The sequence below is a fragment of the Buteo buteo genome, chromosome Z, assembly GCF_964188355.1.
Source record: "Buteo buteo chromosome Z, bButBut1.hap1.1, whole genome shotgun sequence".
Taxonomy (NCBI): Eukaryota; Metazoa; Chordata; class Aves; order Accipitriformes; family Accipitridae; genus Buteo; species Buteo buteo.
This window is the reverse complement of record NC_134204.1, coordinates 2,052,297-2,073,236: the sequence shown is the minus strand read 5'-3', so window position 1 is coordinate 2,073,236 and position 20,940 is coordinate 2,052,297. Positions and strand designations below refer to the sequence as shown.

Here is a 20,940-nt window from a genome sequence, read left to right as displayed (position 1 = left end):
CTTAAAATTTACTTGTGAAAGAATAGTGATAGTATATTTTATTAAAAACATTTCTCTCTGCTTACTTCTTCTTTAAAACTATTTTGTGTTTTCCATCAGACTCTTTAAATATGGGTTGAGGATAGCAAGAGTAGGGCAAGGACCAGAAGTTTGGGGTTCACAGGAAATGATGATGCTGGAGGCTCCTGTAATTTGAAGTACAGCGAAAACAATTCTTGATTGCTTTCCTTTTTTTTTTTTTCTTTAATGAAACAATACATTACATCCTGTCATCCAGTGTTGTAAAACTTGTGAAAAGGTTACACCAAAATCGGTGCAAGTAATTTAAAAATTATTTAGAAAATAAATACTTCAGTTTGAAAATAGCATTACTGGATGTTTCAGCATTATGGAATTACTTTGCTTCATTTTTCTTGCTAAGCAAAAGTTGTCACTATTCTTTCCAAATGTTTTGATGTCTGTGAAGACCATGTTTACCAGAAATAATCTGCTTCAGTGAAAATATACCAAATGCTCTAAACGAGAAGAGGAATTTTCCATTTCTGAGGCTTGTCTACGCCGCACACTCCTGCCTTTTAGTGGTTCATGGAGGTGGTTGATATGAAGAATTCAGTGCTTGTCACCTAATCATTGCTTTTTATAAATAATAAGCTTTGCTGGCTCGAAGTGTGTTGTAATTCTGCTCCAGGTCTGCTGAGATGCAAAGGCACCATTATGCCAAGTAAAATACTTGCTTTGACTGACTTGCCGAGAAGGAGCAGAAAATTAAAACCACTTTTACCTGAAAAAAGAAAACTGCAGAACAGATGAGCGTATCTTAATCAGCTATGCAAATCAAGGCATTGCACCATTTGCATGAAATCTCCATATTTACAGTAATGCAGTGGCACAGTGGCCCTTGCCTGGATGCCCCTAGGCCAGGAGCGGTGCAGGACAGACGGACCACCCTTGGCACCCCTCGCCAAGGCAGGATTGACCCTGCGTGCGGAGGGGATGGCGCTTCGGGCTGTGGGTAAGCACTGGGAGGCAGATGACAGTGAGGAAGATGTCACCTTACCAGTATGAAAGACGATGCAGTTGGAAGCTCTTTTGCACTAGGGTCCGTTTCCTTCGCCCTTACATCCCTCAAGGGAGCGTTTTGATGCCGCCGTCCTTTCCGCTTGCTGTTGGTGGGGCACCGGGCAGTGTTTCACCAGCCAGATTTGGCACTTGGCTTTGGCACCATCTGATCTTTCTCTGGACAAGAGCACTGGTGTGTCAATTTGCTGAGATGCATCCAAAAATCTTTGCTGAACCATAGACCGCTGGGATGTATTTGTCTCCCTATAGCTTTCCTCAAACAACGGCGACTGGGGCACTGGTAATGAGCTGGAAATGAAATAAACTTCACCGAGCCCGATTTGGGCACCGGGAAGAGACCTGCCCAGTGCTGCCAGCTGATCCAATGCCACCACATTTTAATGAATGGTGGTACAAAGCTCTTCTCAAACCTTTTGATCAGAAACAAAGCTACCTCTGTAGAGAGACAGGTTTTCTTTGTAGGACGGCCATGTCTAGAGATGTAAATTATGATGGAGGCCGTTTGTGCTATGATTTCTCCTAATTTAACGGAGGGACTAGACTTGAGACTCTTAAACCTCTGCAGCTGAGGAAGGGATGCACTCCAGCTTACTATTCCTGGGAGATGCCAAATCATTTAAACAATTCAGCCTGGTCCGTTGACCCCTTCCATATCGGTTGACTCTGTGGGATATCTGAGCCCATCACTTTGCCACAGAGGTGTTTCTTCACCCATCCTGCTCAGCTCCCATCGGGGACCTGGGTGCTGCCGTCACTAGTCCTGCCTTACCAGGGGTTGGCAGGGTACGAGGTGCTCAGCCGTAACCGCTCCGGTCCTCTGCAGGAGCAGTAGCACAGCACCAGGAGAAGGAGAAGGTCGAAGAGAAGGTGTTCTATAAAACGGGCTGCTGCTGAGTATTTCTAAAATAGCTTCGGGTGTAGGAATTGAAATTCTGTCTCAGTTCCGTTTGACATACATTCATCTTTGTTTTATCTGGACCTTTCTTCCTACCCCAGAAATCTTGCAATATAAATAGGTAAGATAAAGAATGGGTAGGAGATATATTATTATGCCATTTTATGGGAAGGAAATTGAAGCATAAAAGCATTAAATTATTTATCCAAGCTCCCTCTGGAAGTCTGAGCCAGAGCCAGGATTCCTGTAACCTATCTTTCTGTGCACTGTTTCTCAAAATAAAAGGTTGAATTTCTGTCCCTATCGAAGTCAATAGGAGTTGCTTTTTAGTTCTGCGGATGCTATCATTTTACGTAAGTGCATAGCAAGGCCTCCAGCCATTGTAAATGCTCTTCCATTCAGAAAGGCTTTCCTTCCATTTTTCAGACCTCAAACAAATGCAGGGTATGTTTGGACGCCCAGAAGCAGATGGAATTTGTAACAAAAGCTTGTTTTCTAAATAAATTTATCTCACTGACTGCAGACTATTTCTTCTTTGATGGCATTATTTTAGTGTTTGTGTTTGCACCCCGTATTTGCTTTCACGTAGCTTATTGACATTAGTGAAATCATCATAAATTTTGCTCCCCAGTGGAAACTGTTACAACAGAGTACTTCTTCCTCCATCCGCAATCTTGTGGCTTTCCTGCCACAAATACAGCCCATCATTACAGTGTAAAAATAATAGGAGGAGACCATTTAAAATGTTGTTCCCTTTCTGAGTTTAGTAGCAGGGCTAACAGTTTGGTTACTGTGGTTCAGTTCCTAGAACTATGCACTGCGATGTATGCTTAAAAGTTTGAAAGTCAGGCAAAATAAGCATGGGAGTGAAAACGCTGGGTACTAGAGATGCTTTTTAAAGTTTCTTTATTAATGAAATACCCCTATTAGGTGTTGAACTGCTTCTGCTGCCACTATTTTACCCATTTCTGGCGAAGGATTTATTTGGCAAGAATAGAATAGATTTTTCAGTTGGAAGGGACCTACAACGATCATCTAGTCAACTGCTTGACCCCTTCAGGGCTGACCAAAAGTTAAAGCATTTTAAGGGCATTGGCCAAATGCCTCTTGAGCACTGGCAGGCTTTGGGCATCGACCACCTCTCTAGGAAGCCTTTTGCAGGGTTTGACCACCCTCTTGGTAAAGAAATGCTTCCAAACGTCCAGTCTAAAGCCCGCCGGCACAGCTTGGAACCATTCCCACGCATCCTATCACTGGATCCCAGGGTAAGAAGATAACACCATACTCCCACCTGCTTCGTGGTCCAGACTTTCTAGAATTTGTATTGTGGTATTGTGCCCCGCTGGCACGTTCGGGGTCTCTGGTGATGCACAGGTCCCCTGAGTTCGCCGTCCTTCCCCCGAGGCCCAGATCCTCTGCCCCTCCACAGCAGGAGGATGGAGGAGGACACGTTTCCAAACCTTCTTCGGTAAAGGCAGCTCCACGGAGGCTCTCTCCCCTTTGCTGCGGAGTTCGGAGCTGAGCCACCTCCACCACATCACTTGGTGGTACCATCCCCGGTCCCGTGTTCCTTAACAAATCCAAGAACATTAGATTCACGCGTCCATCTGTGGTGCGCAGCTGGGCGCCATGTGAGGAGTTAAAGGGCAAACTAATGAAAACCAGAAGACTCTCTGAAAATATAAATGACAGCTACTTCCAAAAGCCGACTCCAATGCCAGCTCTTGTGGATGGCACTGGAGGCGTCCGGGGCAGTCCTGCCAAACAACTGTCACGTCTTCAGAGCGTGTCCAGCACGGGGAGGTGGGTTTCGCTGTGTTAATAATTACACTGCCTGCAGGCTCTCTGAAGTTGCATCTTTCCGTGCAGCATGGAACCAGATTTTAATGAAATATCGTTAAAGCTGTTAACTACAGAGAAAGAAGGGGGGGGTGTGGAAATCAAAGGCACAATCAAAGCATGCACTCTATTATCAATAACTGCAAGTAGTTTCATAAATGTTTTATGTTTGAAATGTTTTCAGCGCAGATCAGCACAGAACCAGCTGTTTAAACGAAAAGTGAAATGTAATAACAAGAACATTTTAATCATTGCATCTCATTATAGAGAAGAATGAATCACTAGGAAAAATGTTTTAAAAAAGCAGCTTTCATGACGGAGTTGGCTAGCCTGACACAGAGCTGGAGGCCGAGGAAGCCTAACTCAGATTTAACAGGGCATATTCCTTTAAAAAAACTGAGTTGGGATAAGTGGTTTTGCTTTCCTTATGAAAGCATGGTGGTGGTATGTGCTCGGTGGTACGTGCTCTCTCCTGGGAAGGTTTAATGCAAAGTTTTAATGCTGTCTTCTACCTGAAAGGATTCAGAGCATGAATGCTTTGAACGGCACACTCGGTGCCGGATCATCATGCCCATTAGGCAGGAGGTCGGTTTGGACTACGGGCAGCAAAAGTCAAGACCCCTGGGACCAGAAGGAGAGAGAAAAGAATTAGGACTGTGATCCTTTCACCTCCTATTTGGGCATTCAACTTCAAGATGGTATTTATGGCTCTGCTTTCTTGTCCAAAGGCTGCCGTGCACAATTCTGCATCGATACACATTAGAGCCCTGAGGCTGGAGCCCGTCAATACCCCTGAAAGAAGGTCAGTGTCTTGTGATAGAGCTTAAGGCAACGGCCGTGGGGTAACTAACTCTTTAGGTGCCAGAGCTGTGCTGAAGGAGTTCAGATGTTCCTCTCCCTCGTTTCCAGCAGGGCTTCACTATGAGCCAGATTCCCACCGGCGCAGGCACGGTGGCCTGAGGTGCAGAAGGCAGAGCTTCAGAAACTTACAGAAAGGTCAGATTTGAGAGAGATATTTAGCATGTTTAGGCAATCGCCAAGCAATTTTTTGACCTAGTTGCCTACATTCCTATTTTAGGCACTTGTATCTTTCTTATATCTTATTAACTATTATTATCAGAAGTATAACTGAACAGCAGCAAAGAGGAAGTCTCTATGGAAGAACAGTGAAGGCTCGTGAGAGTCAAAATTGTGTTCCTGCAGGTTTTGAGGAGCACGATGCCTGCCCTTTCTGCTCCTACAACAAATCAAACTTGCAGGGTTACTAGAAGTCTTAAAGCCCTCATACCCTACAAGTGGCCAGGTCTTCCCAGCCGCTCTTGCCCACTTTAAGCCCTCCTGCTGAGCTCCTCCGGGTCTGCTAACCCTCAAGTCAAGCTGCATTGACTCAACTTGTACGCTGGAGGTAGGAATTGGAGTTTGGTTTCTCATGCTGGAGGCTCCCAGCTTGCCCCGTGTGTGTGTGGTGCATCTGGAGCCGGGACAGGACGCGGATGCGCGGCACTGCTCCGCAGGATGGATGGAGGGAATGAGTTATGGATGTTCTCTGCAGGCGCTTCACCTCTTGCCAACTGGACGTGACATCTTTGGGTTTATAGGGACTGCTGGCAGGAGGCGAGCTCCAAAAATAGCCCATAGACTGTAAGACTGGAGAAGTGCTGGAAGGTGAAAAGCAAGACATCCCATTTACATGGAGGACAGCCCTCTTTGCTGGGGCCAGCTCAGATTAGAAGCACAACAGTACTCCTCTGCAGTGAATATGCTAAGAACACGGTTACTTATTTCTGCAAGAGTATATACCTAAAATCAAGGCATGTATCGGGTGCCTATGGTAAGTATCATCTTTCAGCCCCAGGAACGTTGGCTTTTGGGGCAGCGTGAGGCACATTCTTACAGCACAGCATGGATGCAGCTATTCACCTCCGTAATACCAGATCAGCCACGCTGGCAGCTAATGTTAGCAATAACAGAAAGGCAGTTAATTCATATTCCTAAAATCAGCATTGGAGAAAAAAAAAATAACGCAAAGCATTTGACCATTTCTGGCTTTGGACCTGATTGCTTTTACTGCTACTGAATAGGAGTAATTCCACCAAATAACCCCAAAACTGGCAGTTGTGAGAGCAGCATCAAACTCTTTGCAAGCAGTTGTTGTAGCTTGTATTTATGAAACAGTCTGAGGCGCTGAACTGATCTTTTGTGGGAGCGGAAGGGCATTCTCAGAGGAACGGTGATTTTTTTAATATATTGAAGCATTATGTGGAGCCTGTGGTAAAAGAAAATGCATCAGTCATCTGCCTGCCCTCTTTCCTTTATCCTTTTTTTCTTAGAAAAAGGATGCTGGTAGTTGTAAAAGACTGACTTTAGAAGAAACATGATTTAATATCTTGTTTTAATGGAATGTAAAGCTGTTCTAGGGCCTCTCTGCTATTTAGAAAAAGAAGAACTTAGGAAAAGATTTAAAACGTAATGCTAATTTTCACGAGATTGTTATTTGACAGAAGGGATCAGGAGAGATTATTAAATGCTTTGTGTGTGCTGAAAATACTGAGACCTTAAGCACATTAGAGTGCCTGTCAGAAATACTGAAATAGAATGAAAAGAAAGCTGGCCGAAGGAAATAAAAATATATTAAATATATCTACACTGCATCTAAACCTGAAATTACTTGTGATCAAAGGCTATCTGTGTTTTGTTGATGATGTTTCTGGGCACCTTTTCCCAGTGCCCAGCTCTGCCATCCCTGTTTTTCCGGAGAGGGACGGATTGAGGGAGCGCAGGGTCAGGCGCTCCTCAGCTATCGCTGCTCGCCGCACGCTTCCAGATTTACAAAAGAGAGCTGTTAGTGTGAAACTGCCTTGTAATGGGGATGTAACTTTGTGGAAAGCCTGTTCTAGGAGCTGTAATTCTGTTATCTGCCGGTTGCACAATAGCTTGTGAGTTTGTTTTATGCCACAGCACACTCCCTATTGAAAGTAAAAAGGTACTATTTGGTGCTGAAGATTCTCAGAAATAACCTTCTGGTTGACCTTTACGTTTTTACCACAATCATAATTTGTTTTTTTTTTTTCCTTCCAATTTTGCTTGAGTTGGAGATGAAGGCACAGATAAGCTTATAGATAGCTTCATCTCCAAACATCTGGAGTTAGGGTTAGGTCCAGCTGAGACTTGCAGGGAGCGATTTTCTGGTACTGCTGGTAGTTAGAGGAGTTTATTAAGGTTTTTTAGCTCTTTTGTTTTAATAACTGATTTAAGCTGACATCTAAAAGCATGATGTAGTTGATGTGTGATAATTTGCATTTGGGGTAAAATTGGAGCATTTGAAGATACAGACTGTGTAACAAAAGGTGATCAAGTATGGTTTCTTTAACAATTACAAGGGATTGTTTTGTGTTGTCATTTGAGGAGGAGTTGTGTGCTTCTTCACCCACCACCATGATCTGGTCAAGGCAATCAAAAGTTTGCATTTCAGATGATCTCTACTGAAGGCTAAACCTATTGCAAACCTCTGTATTTTCAGAACTAATCAAACCAGGGAATAGTTTCAAGGATGGGCTATTTTGTTGTCATTATTTGGCTTGTCAGACGAGCTTGGTACAGCCCTGCAATTTCTGTAAGTGCTGGGCGCTGTGCAAACTTAGGAATATTAGTTAGGAGCAGAATTGGGGCTGGTCATTAATATTGGCCGAATTTTTAAGGGCAAATGAGGGTTTGCAGATGAGGAGAGGTCTCTGGTCCAGCCCCTGCTCAAAGCAGGTCCGTTCCAAGATCAGCCCACTCACGCAAGGCTTTACGTGAAGAGCTGTACGATGCCTTCGGAGCAAATCCATCGCCTTGCTCCACGTTCCCAGGTTTCTGTGGCTTTGCAGGAGCGGTCTTGTACCCCTGCTAAATGGAGGGACACCAGCCTAGAGCCCAGCCTTTGTGGGCTCCCTCGTTCGTTAGAGCGTGCCAAGGTTCGCCCTTAATGCTTCATCTCCGCCGTCATCTCTGGTCCCGCAGGCAGCTAAAAGGGAGTGAGTAGCACGCAAAGGAGTTTAAACAGATAGCATAAACAGGTATGTGTGCACAATACGTGCAAATGGTGTAAGTAGAAGCTAACAGAGGGATTTTGAAGGCTAATTGCTTGCTAAAAGAAACCGAAGCCTGCTGCGGTGCACCAAATCGATTTATAATTTAATAGCATCAAGCTGGTATGTACAGAGCTGGGACAGAAACACACACAGCTAAGCGGTGCCTTGCTGGAAAGCAGCTTTAAGCTCGCAGTTAGTGTGTTTATGAGATGACTTTGGTTGTGTTGGGTCCTGTGTTGGTGCTTGCCTGCGGGTTTTTATAATTGCTCCTCTAATGGCAGTCCTTTGCTCAAACTGGCCTTGGATGATCAGATTTGCGTGTCTCCGATTTCCTGCTACCACAAGGTAAATGCATCTATTGCATGCATTGGATATTTGTGCTGATTATTTCCCAGAAATTCATTTTAAGATGAAGTCCATTTTCTGAGCCAAAGGCACAGAGGTGTAGCCTAGATGGAACAATCCTTTTCAGTATTTCATGTATTCATGGCGCTAAATCTGCAATAGTCTTTCGGCAGTGTATTTTCCATGGGTTTATCATCCCTTTTGTATTTTTTCCGGAGTTTCTGAGGTGTACAGTGCTGAAGCAGTGCCGTTGCAGGCGTCCCTCGGAGATGTGTGCTGGGCTGGGCCATGCCACACGTCAGGGACCCGGGCGCAGCGGTGGGCGATGCGGGAACGGGATTTTCACGCCGTCCTTTCCTTTCCGTGCAGTGCAAGTTCCTGGGCCGGTGGAAAATCTGCGGGCTGTGTCTACCTCACCTACCTCGATTCTCGTCTCCTGGGATCCTCCTGCCTATGCAAACGGTCCCGTTCAAGGCTACAGGCTCTTCTGTACGGAGATGGCGACTGGAAGAGAGCAGGTGAGTGGTGACTGCTCTCCCTGTGAAAAGGAGATATTTGCTGTAGGAATCTGCAGGTCTTTAGAGCACTTTAAAGGCTCAAGAGTGAGGGTTTTATGGATTAATCCTCCAGGTTAGGTAAACGTTGCACAGACCAGTGATAAAAGAGCAAATCAAGCAAAATAAATTTCTGCTAGTATAAAATGGGTTCAGGAGGTAGAAGGCGGCAGCCTGTTATATATTAGCCATTCCTCAGCTTTACGCTGAAATTTCAGAATAATGCCAAAGAGCGTTTAAAGACCCTTTAGACTCCTCCTTTACATTGTGCAAAACCATCAACACGTTAATGGCAGGTTGTACATGTGATCTTTGTAGAATATATATTTTTAGTTGCTTCTCGTAACTGCTTTCAAGTAGGAGGATAAAATAATATGAATCCAGGCTAGAAATGATACTTTTTCTCTCCAGGCTGACAGACGCTCATAGCAAAAATTGGTGTTGATGCTGTGCACTTAATTGCGCTCCTAACTCTGCCATGAGCACATGCTTTCGAGCAGCAAAGCAGCAGCCTTGCTTTCTGCAGATTGCAAACTGCTCAGACACTTCCCGCTGGCCATTTAATAACCAATGTTTGAGAGGAGTGCAGCAGTGGCAGTGGAGATGAGCTCTGCGGGTAGAGTATGGCCTGAATAGGTTTTTAGCAAAGAATAGGGCAGGGTAGAAAGCGGAGACATCTTTTTTTCTCACCTTATAGCACGTGATAATCACAGGCATCAGCAGTCTTGCAGCAGGTGCTTCAGTAGTCTTATGGGAACTTTTATACTGTCCCCATTTTTTCTGTGCTTGCTTTATTTTACTTCCTCCTTTTCTCCAAAATTCCCCGTAGACTCTTTGCCTTTATTTTCTTTCCCTACCACGTACCTGTGAAGTGGCAGTAACTGGCTTAACCCCCCAAACCCCCCCTTTTCTCCTGTGCCTTAAGTAACTAAACACCGGTCTGAGGCGCTGAAATCCCCTCCGTGCTGAAGCTGGGAGCAGGGCTGTGGACGAGTTTGGAGAACCGAGCTGTAACAAGCCGCTCTGTTACAAATTGCCTTTTATATCAACTTAAATAAGGATTTAGCTCCACTTCTCAAAGAGCGAAAAGCTCGCCTCTAATCCGCTCATCCCTCGGCACGGCCGTGGCGCTGGCTGTCACGTTTCCCCTTGGTTTATCGTCTCTGTCTGCTAGAACGTGGAGGTGGACGGGCTCTCCTACCGGCTGGAGGGGCTGAAGAAGTTCACCGAGTACACCCTGCGCTTCCTCGCCTACAACCGCTACGGCCCCGGCGTCTCCACCGAGGACGTGACAGTCACCACACTTTCAGATGGTGAGTGGGGACGGAGGGACCCCGGGACGGGCGGGTTGCGTGTGTCGGTTGCCATCATCAGACTTCTGCCACCGTATTTTCGGAAGAGGCAGCGATGAAGCGAGTTGGTTATTGAATGTGGAGGACAGAAATCAGAGGTTCAGTACCCTCTGAGCTGGTGTTCGTCTCCAAGCATAATTGGTTTGCTTCATTATTCCTATGCCTAGTAATAAGGATAGTCTACTTCTCTCATTATTCTCTCTTTAACTCAGGCACAGGTGTATCCTTTCAGCTTTTCAACAGACACTATATTTTATTACAGCTGCATTTGGAGAGCCAACTGCCTGGTTTTTTCTTGTACTTTTTAAACACAGGGGTAGCAAATGTGCCAGGGCTTCAATCTCTGCTCGTCACAGCGGATGCACCAGCGTCCTTCCCTGAGCTAGTGCTGTGCTCCTGTGGCTCACAGGCTCCAGGAGATAAATTGAATTTTAGTTTGCATTCAGAAGCACTTAGTTGTGTCTGATATCACAAAACTTACGCACGGCTGACTCCTGTTGAAGTCACTGAGCCTGATCCCCACACCTGGCTAAAACAGGAATAGCTTCATTGGAGTCATTTGGGCTACAAAAGTGTAAAACCCATAAAAACGAAGGAAAAATTCTTTCGGCGGGGCTGGTAAGAGTTCGTAAAGCAGAAGCCAGACCAGAGACAGGCTCCAGAGGCTTCAGGGATGTGCCAGCTCCTGACCAAGCCCCACAGCCAGAGGGGCTTTTTCTGTACCAACATTTTGTTTAAAGATGATATAAGAGGTGTCAACTAAGCTTTTAAAGTGAGATCTATAAACAGATAATTTTCCTTCTGGTAAAAATTCAGGCAATCTCTTTCTCATTCATGCTAATAAAGCAAGGTATGTGAGTTCAGCTGGCCCTGGCCTGGGTTTGGATTACTAATTTAAGGTCATTTTCATGGGGAAAAAATGTTTGCTTTTACATGAGAGTTTAAAATCAGGGAATAGGCAAGAAATGCCTTGCCGTGGGCTTCAGCTAGGTATGTTAAACTTGCTGGGATTTTCTCCCCTCAGAAATGTAGCAGCTAACCTGTGCTAATGAGCACATTGGGAAACAGTGCCTGGCATGCACCTCAGCAGCATAAAAATTTCACTGTTGTTCCTTTCCATGCTGTAGATTGATGCTAGCAAAAAAAAAAATTGAATGCGGAACCAGGGTGACTGAGATTTATCCCTTTACAATTACAAATATTTATCTAATTTCATTACAAAGTTGAGAACTCTCCCTTGTTATTCTACCAAAAGAGCTGAAAATTTGCATGAGGTTAAGAATGACAGTTTTCTGTCTGGTAACCCAGTTGCTTCTGAATACTACACCAGATCAACTACAAATACCAATTTCTGGGCAGCGTTACTAGAAGCTGTATAGAACCCGGAGCAAATCAGCAGAGGGGGGATCGTGCACTGGAGAAGCTCTTGTATTTGTTTAGAGTATCTACAGCGTAGAGCCCTTCTGCAGGTGTCCCTGGGTCACGGGTGGGTTGGTGACATCCCTGATGGAAGCGATGCTCCTGTCTCACATCCACCTGCTCCCGGTAGGGTTGCTGTCACCCTAAATTACCCTGTGGTCTGCAGGTCCCCCCAGGTCTCCTTGACCTCTGGGAGAGCAGCGATGGAGAAGGCATGGGCTAAAAGGGGGGGGCTTCAGCCAGGCGGTGAGGCTGTGTGGGCATCAGGAGGAGCAGTGCTTTCATTTTAAAAAGGCTGAGCCAGTCTGCCCTAAGTTCAATTCAGAAATAAATAGGCACCTCGATAAAGGGCACTGGAGGAGAGCTGTTGGGTGCCTCTAAAATAGACCTTGTGAAGAGCGACATGGAGGGGGCTGGGGGTGTGGGAACCCCGAGCGAGGGAGCTGGTGAACCCCAGCGCTGGTTTAATCTGTGTTATTCTGGGATGGAGCTTCAGTGGGATTCATCCACGAGACCCCCGGCTTGGCTGGCACTGGTATTGTACGTTTGACACCTCTGGAATATTTTTTTCAAGTGCTATTTACGTCTACCCAGCAAATTCAGTTTTCCCTTGTAATACAGGCTGGATCTTGGCAGAATAAATTACCTCACACTTATAATTATAAAAACAAAAGGAAAACAAGTGAAAATGAATATTTTGCATAATGTATGTAGATTTAATTCACACTGTGAAGTGTAGAACTGCGGCCCTGTACTCCACTTTGGTTTTAAATGTCACCGTAAGTGAGAAAGGGAAAGATTGTTATTCATGAGTCTGAAAATTATCCTCTGCAAGTGTTTCAAATGCTTCACCTGTCTGTGAACAAAAATCATTGCTAACGAGAAGGTTTGCATGGGACTATTCCAGAAAACAGGAGTGTACCTAGGTGCCCTTGTTTCAGGAATCTGGAAAAAGACGGTATTTATATTTCTCTTTATTTAAGCAGAAGTCTGTTCTGTAAAGAAGTCAGTTGGCTGCAGCCTTCCCAGCCTTCCTCTGTTTGTTTGGAGCAGGTGTAAAAGAAGAGAAAATCCCTTTAGGATAGTTGTTCATCCTCCTCTTTCTGGGTAGCACGGTCCTAGCTGTCCCGAGAAGGAAAGGATGGAACTGAGAGGGCAAGTCTGCAGTGCCAAAACTTTCTGCAATTTCTTCTTTTATGGTACCACGCAGAGACCTTTCCCAGGGTTAAGGTCTCTTCTGCTAGAAGGCTGCGCAATAAACCAGCAAGAAATAACTCCTGCATGGGCAAGCTAACAGCCTACATAGAGGAGGGACAAAGACATTTAATCTGTCCTGTTTTATAGGTGAGAGATAAAGGAAGGAGAAAGCCTGTAATTGTCCATATACACATTTAGGATTTGGGCAGGTTTTGTTCCTACGTACCCTACCACCAACCTCCTCCCCATGCTGCCCCGCTATGCTTTTTGGATTGCAACCCGTCCTCCGGCTTAAATTCAGATTTAGCAGCCTCATCAGTCAGGGACCGCTGCTGTTGGAGGGACAGGAGCTGGCCACCTTTCCCTGCTTTTGTCACCGGACAAAACCGAAATGAGGAGCACCTTGCTTGTCACGACCGGCTCCCTTTGGTCTTTGCTTCACGTTGTCTTTGCAGCTCGGTCCGTCTAGTCTCTGGCAGTTTATTTTCGCATCGGTAGCCAAACCCAGAGGGCAGCCCCCGGGCAAGGAGCTGGGATGCTCTCGAAGGGCAGCGACTCCTGCGCTGCTATTCTGAAAGCTGGTTTGGAACAGAAGTAAAAGTCAAAAATGGGAGAAAAGTCCTGAAGATTGGTCTGCCTTGCCTTTCCTCTTGTGAAAATGACAGGATCGTTTTTAAGTCTGCCTTTCTCTTGAGATCGTGCGTGTGCTTGAGCAGGTTATTTTTTCCACGCCAACCCTTTGCTGTATAGCATACGACAAGGTATATAGTTGTATTAAAAAAAAAAAAAGCCTGTACTATTAGTTCCTGCAGTTCTGTAGGCAGAAATTTTCCATGAGGCTCTGGGATGTAACCTATAGTTGGAGAATGCACCCCAATCAAAGGGATTTAGTGTGGCATCTCCAGCTGCAGGAGCTACAGACCCCAGACAGCATTCACCAGATCAAGGAACACACTGTATCTTTAATGCTTCATTTTCAGTTTAAAATACAGCTCAGATAATATTTGGCCAGGCTGCGTGCCATTTCAGAAATGCTTTGAGCTATCATGCTCATGAATTTATCAAAATGCATTTAATCCCAGCAATTGGCATACAGTATTATTTCATGCTTCCTCAGTACCTGATTTAAATGTAATTTATTTCCATAATTATAATATGAATGCTTTTTTTAAAAGTAAAAATTGAAGATTGAAGTTCAGATTGACACAGGAGATGGCCTATGAAGTTTTTCAGATGTCGGTAGCCATTCCTGTGTTTGCACGAGAGCTGCGAGCAGGGCGAGGAGGAACGGACTGCGAGGGCGTTTACGGGAGTGTGAGCAGAGCCCGTCACTCAGAGCCACAAGCGTGGATTTACCGGAGGTGAACGGTGTCGTGGCTGTGGCCCTGCTGGGGACCGAGTCCCTCATTGTGCCACCCCAGTAGCCCAACCTCTCGGTACAGTGAATTCCCCGAAAATGACTCACTCCATCTCTATCTGTTTGGGAGAAGTACTGGGCTGTTTCCCTCCTCCTCTTTTTTTTCCCCCTGCAAGAATTACACAGGAGTTTCCCGATGCAAAACTTTTTTTAGTTTGGGGGAAAGGTGCAGGCTGTAATGAAATGTCCATGGGAAGGTTTGGTGGCTGGAGATCGTGCCAGCGCCAGCAAGGCTCGGTGACCTGGTGTACTTGTTTTAGTCTTTGTCGAGTCAAGGACCTGGATCTGGCCCTCTTGCCTCCCGGCTCGCTGTCCCCGGTTAGTGCCGCAGTCCCTCCCGTGCCTCTCCCAAAAGAGCAGCCTGGGGACCCGGGTGCTCTCTGTGCTGCAGCGAAATACGTGGGGGGCTTGCTTGGCTGTCTCATTCGTTCTGGATCATTCTGCTCTACAACTAAAGAACAACAAACCACCAGCAAAACCGCAAAGGACATGGGTTCATCTGATGGGCAACTGAAAAAGAATATTTTTTTAATTTCACCAGATAGAAACTGAGAGCAGCCCTGTGGAGAAGGACTTGGGGGTATTAATGGATGAAAAACTGAATATGAGCCAGCAATGTGTGTCTGCAGCCCAGAAAGCCAACTGTATCCTGGGCTGCATTAGAAGAAGCATGACCGGCAGGTCGAGGGAGGGGATTCTGCCCCTCTGCTCCGCTCTGGTGAGAGCCCACCTGCAGTACTGTGTTCAGCTCTGGGGTCCTCAACATCAGAAGGACACAGACCTGTTGGAGCAGGCCCAGAAGAGGACACGAAGGTGATCAGGGGGCTGGAGCACCTCTCCTGTGAGGACAGGCTGAGAGAGTTGGGGCTGTTCAGCCTGGAGAAGAGAAGGCTCTGGAGAGACCTTATAAAAACTTAAAGAAGAAAGATGGGGACAGACTTTTTAGTAGGGCCTGTAGTGATAAGACAAGGTTAATGGTCTTAAACTAAAAGAGAGGAGGTTCAGACTAGATATAAAGAAGAAATGTTTTACAATGAGGGTGGTGAGACACTGGGAGAGGTTGCCCAGAGAGGTGGTGGATGCCCCATCCCTGGGAACATTCCAGGTCAGGTCGGTTGGGGCTCTGAGCAACCTGATCTGGTGGGAGATGTCCCTGCTCACAGCAGGGTGCTTGGACTAGGTGACCTTTAAAAGTCCCTTCTGACCCAAACCGTTCTGTGATTCTGCGAAAAGAAAAAAAAACAAATCTGAGTACCTTGCTATATGAACCTTCTTCCCATCAGTACGTCTCCAGCAATGAGGCTCATCTCACCTACCTCTAGCCACCTCGTCCACCACAGGCAGCAAGGCTCCTCCAGCGCCTTCGAGGCTTCTTCCACTGCTGAGTCACCCTGTGCCCGGACAAAGCGGCCGAGTTATCCCTGGATGCATCTGTCTCTGTTCTGTTGCGTATTGCGTAGCTAATGCTAGGTAAAATGAGTTCTGCTGTAATTTCTAATGGTATAATTAAGCCGTGAATAATAAACAAAAAACAAATTTTACCAGGTGCATCCAATTTCTTTGATCAAGATATAAAACCAGAGGAAGTAATTGTAATCTCGCAGGCGCTGGGTTTGCCAGGGGAGCTCTCTGATTGTTATGCAACCTGAGAGATTAAATCAGAGTCTCTGATTTGGTAACGCAAAACTTCTCCTTGACTGAACAGTGAGCAAGGAATAAAGACACCCAGTATTGCTGTGGAAGTGATTGAGTTCGATGCTGGGTCAGGTCTGGATTTATTTCTCATTTTGATTGAAGATCTGGAATAAAAGAGGAGCGCATCAGTTATGTTCATGTATGCAACAGAACTGGGAAATGTGACAAGCATTCACTGAAGAGAAATAAACAAGATAATAGAAAGACAAACAAATAGAAAAAAAAAAAAAGAAAAATTAAGAGAAGTTTGTCCAGTAGGGGAATAATATGTAGCAGCAATAAAACTTGAAAGTCAGTAATGAGAGGGAAAGGTTTAAGGTGGCAATGGCTAAACATCGCAACGAGCCTTCGCTGCCCATGAGAGGGGGGGAGAAAAGAGGAATCACGTTTGAGAAACCGGGGCTCTGAGCAGTTCTGCCTTGCTCACAGACAAGGGCAAATATTCTCCAGTGAGAACAGGCTTTTCTGGGAGATAGCGGTGTTTGCCAGATCCGGCTCATTCAGAAATGTCCAAAAATATCTCACTTTTCTTTTTCCTTGCAATACTGAGTACATCAGAGACGGTTTTCCGCCTGATATTTTTCAAAATGAGGGGAGTGTGAGCAGTGACGTCTCCTCTGTGGTACGGGAGATGAAATGTTTCACGTACTGTTTGCTGCTGCTGGTGCTGTTGCAGCAGCAATGCCTTAGATCAATTTTGCACTGTCGTGGGCAGTATGGAAGCAAATAAAGAATGGTCTTTGCACTAGAGAAACCAACTAGTTTCTAAATCCGCTAATCTGGAGAGAGGAAAAAAAGAGCCTGAACAGGGAACCGCTTTGTGTGCGGAGCCCCGGCAGGTCGGGTCCCCCAGCCTGGACCCTCTGCTCCGATGGAGGGGCAGGTCTGGGTGGTTAAAATGCATAATGTCAAGTTAGTTTTGTATGTTCCTTGAACGTGTATCTTCACTTCAAACCGTGGCAGGATAAACAAAATGGTCCAGAGACTCAGCTGCTCTTTTCAGGAACTGCCAGCTGAGTCAGGTTATTGCTTACCCTGCACCTTTTCCAATAGCAAATCTCTGTGACTCGGGATCCTCAAAGTGAGGAAGAGCTTCAATATTCCTTGCCGCTCACTTTGCTGTACCTCTGTCTCCAAGCAATCTGAGTTTTCAGATCACTATGATTCAAATGCATCTTTTTTTTTCTCTTGTCTCTTTTCTTTTTTTCCCCCTTTTTATGATCCACAGAGCCTTCATGAAGGACAGCAATATTAATGTGGGACTTTGCTGCCACCAGGTCCCTCCTGGTTAGCTGTTATTACTTTTGCTCTCTTGTAGCCTGTATTTAAAATATTATTTTCTTATTAGCACTGACAAATGACTTAGCTCTGACTGACTTAAATCCCTCAATAGCAGCATGCACTGAGGATGCTCCAAAGTGCTACGCTTTGGGAATTTTTTTTATTGAACACAGACGTGACTAGACAGAGTCCAGCAGAGGAGCTGCCTGACCAGCACTGCTTAAAATAATCTGGGGAAAGTAGCATTTATACGACTTGCTGTGATCCTTTCCTTTAATGACTGTACAGGGGTGTTTCTTATCATATTAGTGGCCATTATATTCTTTAGAGAGTCACAGATGTTCAGGTCAGAGGCAACTTCTCCCTACAGATGCAGCCTGCCTCTCCCGGAGCGCGGATCTCGAGCCAGTCTGCTCATCTCTGTGTGCCACAGCTGGCAGCTTATATGGACAATATAGACTATAGAAAGAGACAATATAGACAACAGCCCCCATTAAGTCCACCTCTATACAGCATGTAGAATTTCACCAGTTCATTCTGGTGAAAGTTTTGGCCAACATAAGTGATTTGCGGAAATATTTATGTATACATTTCACTTGGTGACCTATGTCCCGCGCTCCTAGACAGCAATTTTCAGTGAATACTGAAGAAGGTGAAAAGAAAGGTATGCCTGATTTCTAATGTAGATGGATTCCAGCTCATAGCTCTTTGCCTATTAAATTATTCTCTACAGCCAGAAGTCCTTTCCCCATTCAGGTAACAATAGATAATAATCCAAGCACTTCTTAACACTACACTTGTTTAAGTAAAATCAATTTATTTGATCTCTAAGATGTTTCAGGTCTCAGATCATTCTTGTAGATCTTTGCTGTATCAATTCAAATGGGTGGACAACTGCAACAAGAATGATTTTGCCCTAGTGTTCTTGTTAATATAATCTAAAAATGTGTTAAACGGCTCTTCTTTGGCTCTCTTTTTCCCTAATCAATCCCAATGCAAACTATTCTTAAACTGGGTATTCACCATGATCCTTTTTCAGCTCTTTCTTTCCAAATTCAGGGCCACCTTCCTGTAAGCATAAACTACATCTCTGCTTTTCAACTGTTCTGTAGCCCAGGTTAGCAGGCAGGCATTATTTCTCTGAAAGGAAAATAAAGCTTCGGGTTCATGTCAGGCAGTTGATGCATCACCAACCACGAACTTATTTTTAAAGCTCTTGGCTCCTCAGCGGTTGAATTAATACTTGCCATCAGCTGGAGGCATATACATTTGAACCATCATTGCACAAACGTATTGGAAATAAATGTACAGCACATAGGGAGTGGAAAACAGGCAGAAATGTGTCAGTAAATAGTTAGTTGGTAATGGCCTGTCCCACCGCGCAGATGCTGGGCATTCCCCGGTATCTGCGCCGCGTCTCGGTGGTGTGAGCCCGACCCTTCCCAGGGAGGGAGCTGGCAGGATGGATGAGATACACGAATCTGCACCGTCCAGGTTGTTCCTACGACTATAGCTAGAGAGAACGTGAGATTAAAGGAATTTTTAAGACAGAAAAAGTCCCTTGTGTCAGAACCATTTGTTTTATTTAAAGCTGTGGGTGCCAGACCTTCTCGTTAATGCCTCGTGAGGCATCTTTATAGGACCACGTGTTGAATAGCTATTAGCCCCATTTAAGAATTAAAGTATATTTACCGGAATGGATGTAACAAAGTTTAGTTGTATAAAACCAGGTATGGATTATATATTATGTACGACAAGCAGAGCCTTAATGTACAATGCTGTTTTTAAATAATACCTAAAGACAAAGTTTCTTTTCTCTTTCCCCCTTAGGCATCGTTGTAAAAAGAGGTGCACTGCTGCCGCTGAGAGAGGAATAACCTGCTCTGTCTGTATATAATATCTGTTCAGAAATGCACTTTAATACATAAAAGCCAGAGAAATTGTGGCGTGTTCTTGTTTATTTCTGACCAAGTTTGTAACAAATAACTGAATGCAAGTAGTTGGGCTCACTGCAGGGAGCCTGCTGACTGGCTGTTTAAAAGGCTTACTAATAGGTCTATCAAAAATGGGAAGAAATGAACAGATGCATTTGTTTTTCCTCTCCCTGGGGGACCTCTGAAGTGCCACCTGGATTAGCTGCATGGTTGTGATCAGATTATAAACTAGCTGTAAAAGCTGCACTCTTTTCTTTCCAACAAGAGAAATACTTGATGTAACCTACCCTGCCTTTGATGCTAATGGCAATATTTCCCATTTCTTTTTGCTTTTCTTCCCTTTCAGTGCCCAGTGCCATGCCTCAGAACGTCTCCTTGGAAGTGGTTAACTCCAGGGTAAGTCTGCCATGTGCTCAGCACCTCATGGCCGGTGATCACAGGTATTTGTGTAGCTATTCCTACTTTGTGTAGCTTCTTCATATACAAAGAGACCCAAACTGCCCCTGCATGTTTGGGAGATCAAATTAAAATAAGAACTGAAACACCCAAAAAATGTTTTAGAGAGAAACAGTGATTTTTCCAGAGAGGCTTCAGCAATGGTAGCATCACTTAAACTTAGGTGAACAAGCAGAAGCTGTTCCCTGATTGCAGATTAATATCTGCAATAAACCTAACTGCACTTTGATTAAATGGAACAATCTCAGGGAATAATGAGAAGCAGAGCTGTTCCTGGGGAAGAGGTGGTGTGGGAAAGAAATATTTTATTGGTAGGTTATATGCACCACATGCAGGTAGGTCTGTTGTCATCTTGCTTGTTCCAACAAATATATTTGTTTTCTGAGCGGTGTGTTTCTTTCTCTTAAATCCAGTACTTGCTTCCTTAAAAAAGTCTAACACTTCCATATCTCTGATGAAGTGGGTTGATGTAATTTCATAAGATAATATTGGACGTAATAGGTGTTAATTATGCTTACTACTTGTTGAGTGCTATTTTTGGATATATTTTGAAAAATGTTTGAGATTATTCCCTTTCTTTTTATTCATTTCTTCCATTTACTGGACCTACATAAGCTTTTATTCTGTAGCCGATTTCAACGATCGGCCCGTTTGGACATGGAAAAGCTCACACTTCAGAGCGTGGAAGAAAGGCACAAAAAGCCCACTCATTGTATCCTGTCAGGATGTCCTCTTGGACATGATCTTTGGAGATTTCCATTTGCACAGCTACCAAGGAGTAGGAGCCCCAAGTTCACCGATGAGGATAAACTCCAGTTTAGAGAATATTTATATAATCTCTGATTTGCTGGGAACGCTGAGTACCTGTCAGTTTGATCTTTCTCTTCCACTGCTCATTTTCATGACATCAAATGTATATTCTGTTTTATTTTTATTTTTTTTTAAGGCACCCAACTCCAGTTTCTTTTAAATTCCTCTTACGCGCAGTGCCCAAAAGGCATTGGTGTCTTGGCACATCTTGTTCCAAACGTTTGTGTTTACTTTTTCTTGCTTATTCTCAAGGTAAAATGTCACAGAGCAATTGATCACGTTTCGTGACCTTTTGCGGTGATCATTTACATTTAAAGTACTTGGAACAAAAATAGAAAAGAAGCTGTGGGGTGCGGTGCTGCACAGGATGGTGTGCGGATGCTCCTACCCTACGATGTGTTATTGCGTTATTGGTACTTAGAGGTGGAGATAGTTTGCAGGGATGGGGTGAGGGAGGATGGGCTGTGCGTCCATCTCGCCTTTATCCACCGTCATCAGAGGTCGTCGGTACGTTCCCAGTCGCAGAGTACTAAACGTTGGAAGTCTTGACGGGATATTCGTTTGCAGATACAAGTGCTTTATTGGACAAAGGC

At 44.8% G+C, this 20,940-nt stretch overlaps 1 protein-coding gene across 1 annotated transcript in view; it reads left to right on the top strand.

Moving 5' to 3' along the window:
• DCC (DCC netrin 1 receptor) overlaps nt 1–20,940 on the top strand; it is a 571,119-nt gene that overhangs the window by 413,176 nt on the left and 137,003 nt on the right. Inside the window, exons 10-12 of the mRNA XM_075020576.1 lie at nt 8,602–8,750; nt 9,961–10,099; nt 19,428–19,477. Coding sequence (XP_074876677.1) covers nt 8,602–8,750; nt 9,961–10,099; nt 19,428–19,477 — 338 coding nt within the window. The remainder of the gene's footprint in view (nt 1–8,601; nt 8,751–9,960; nt 10,100–19,427; nt 19,478–20,940) is intronic.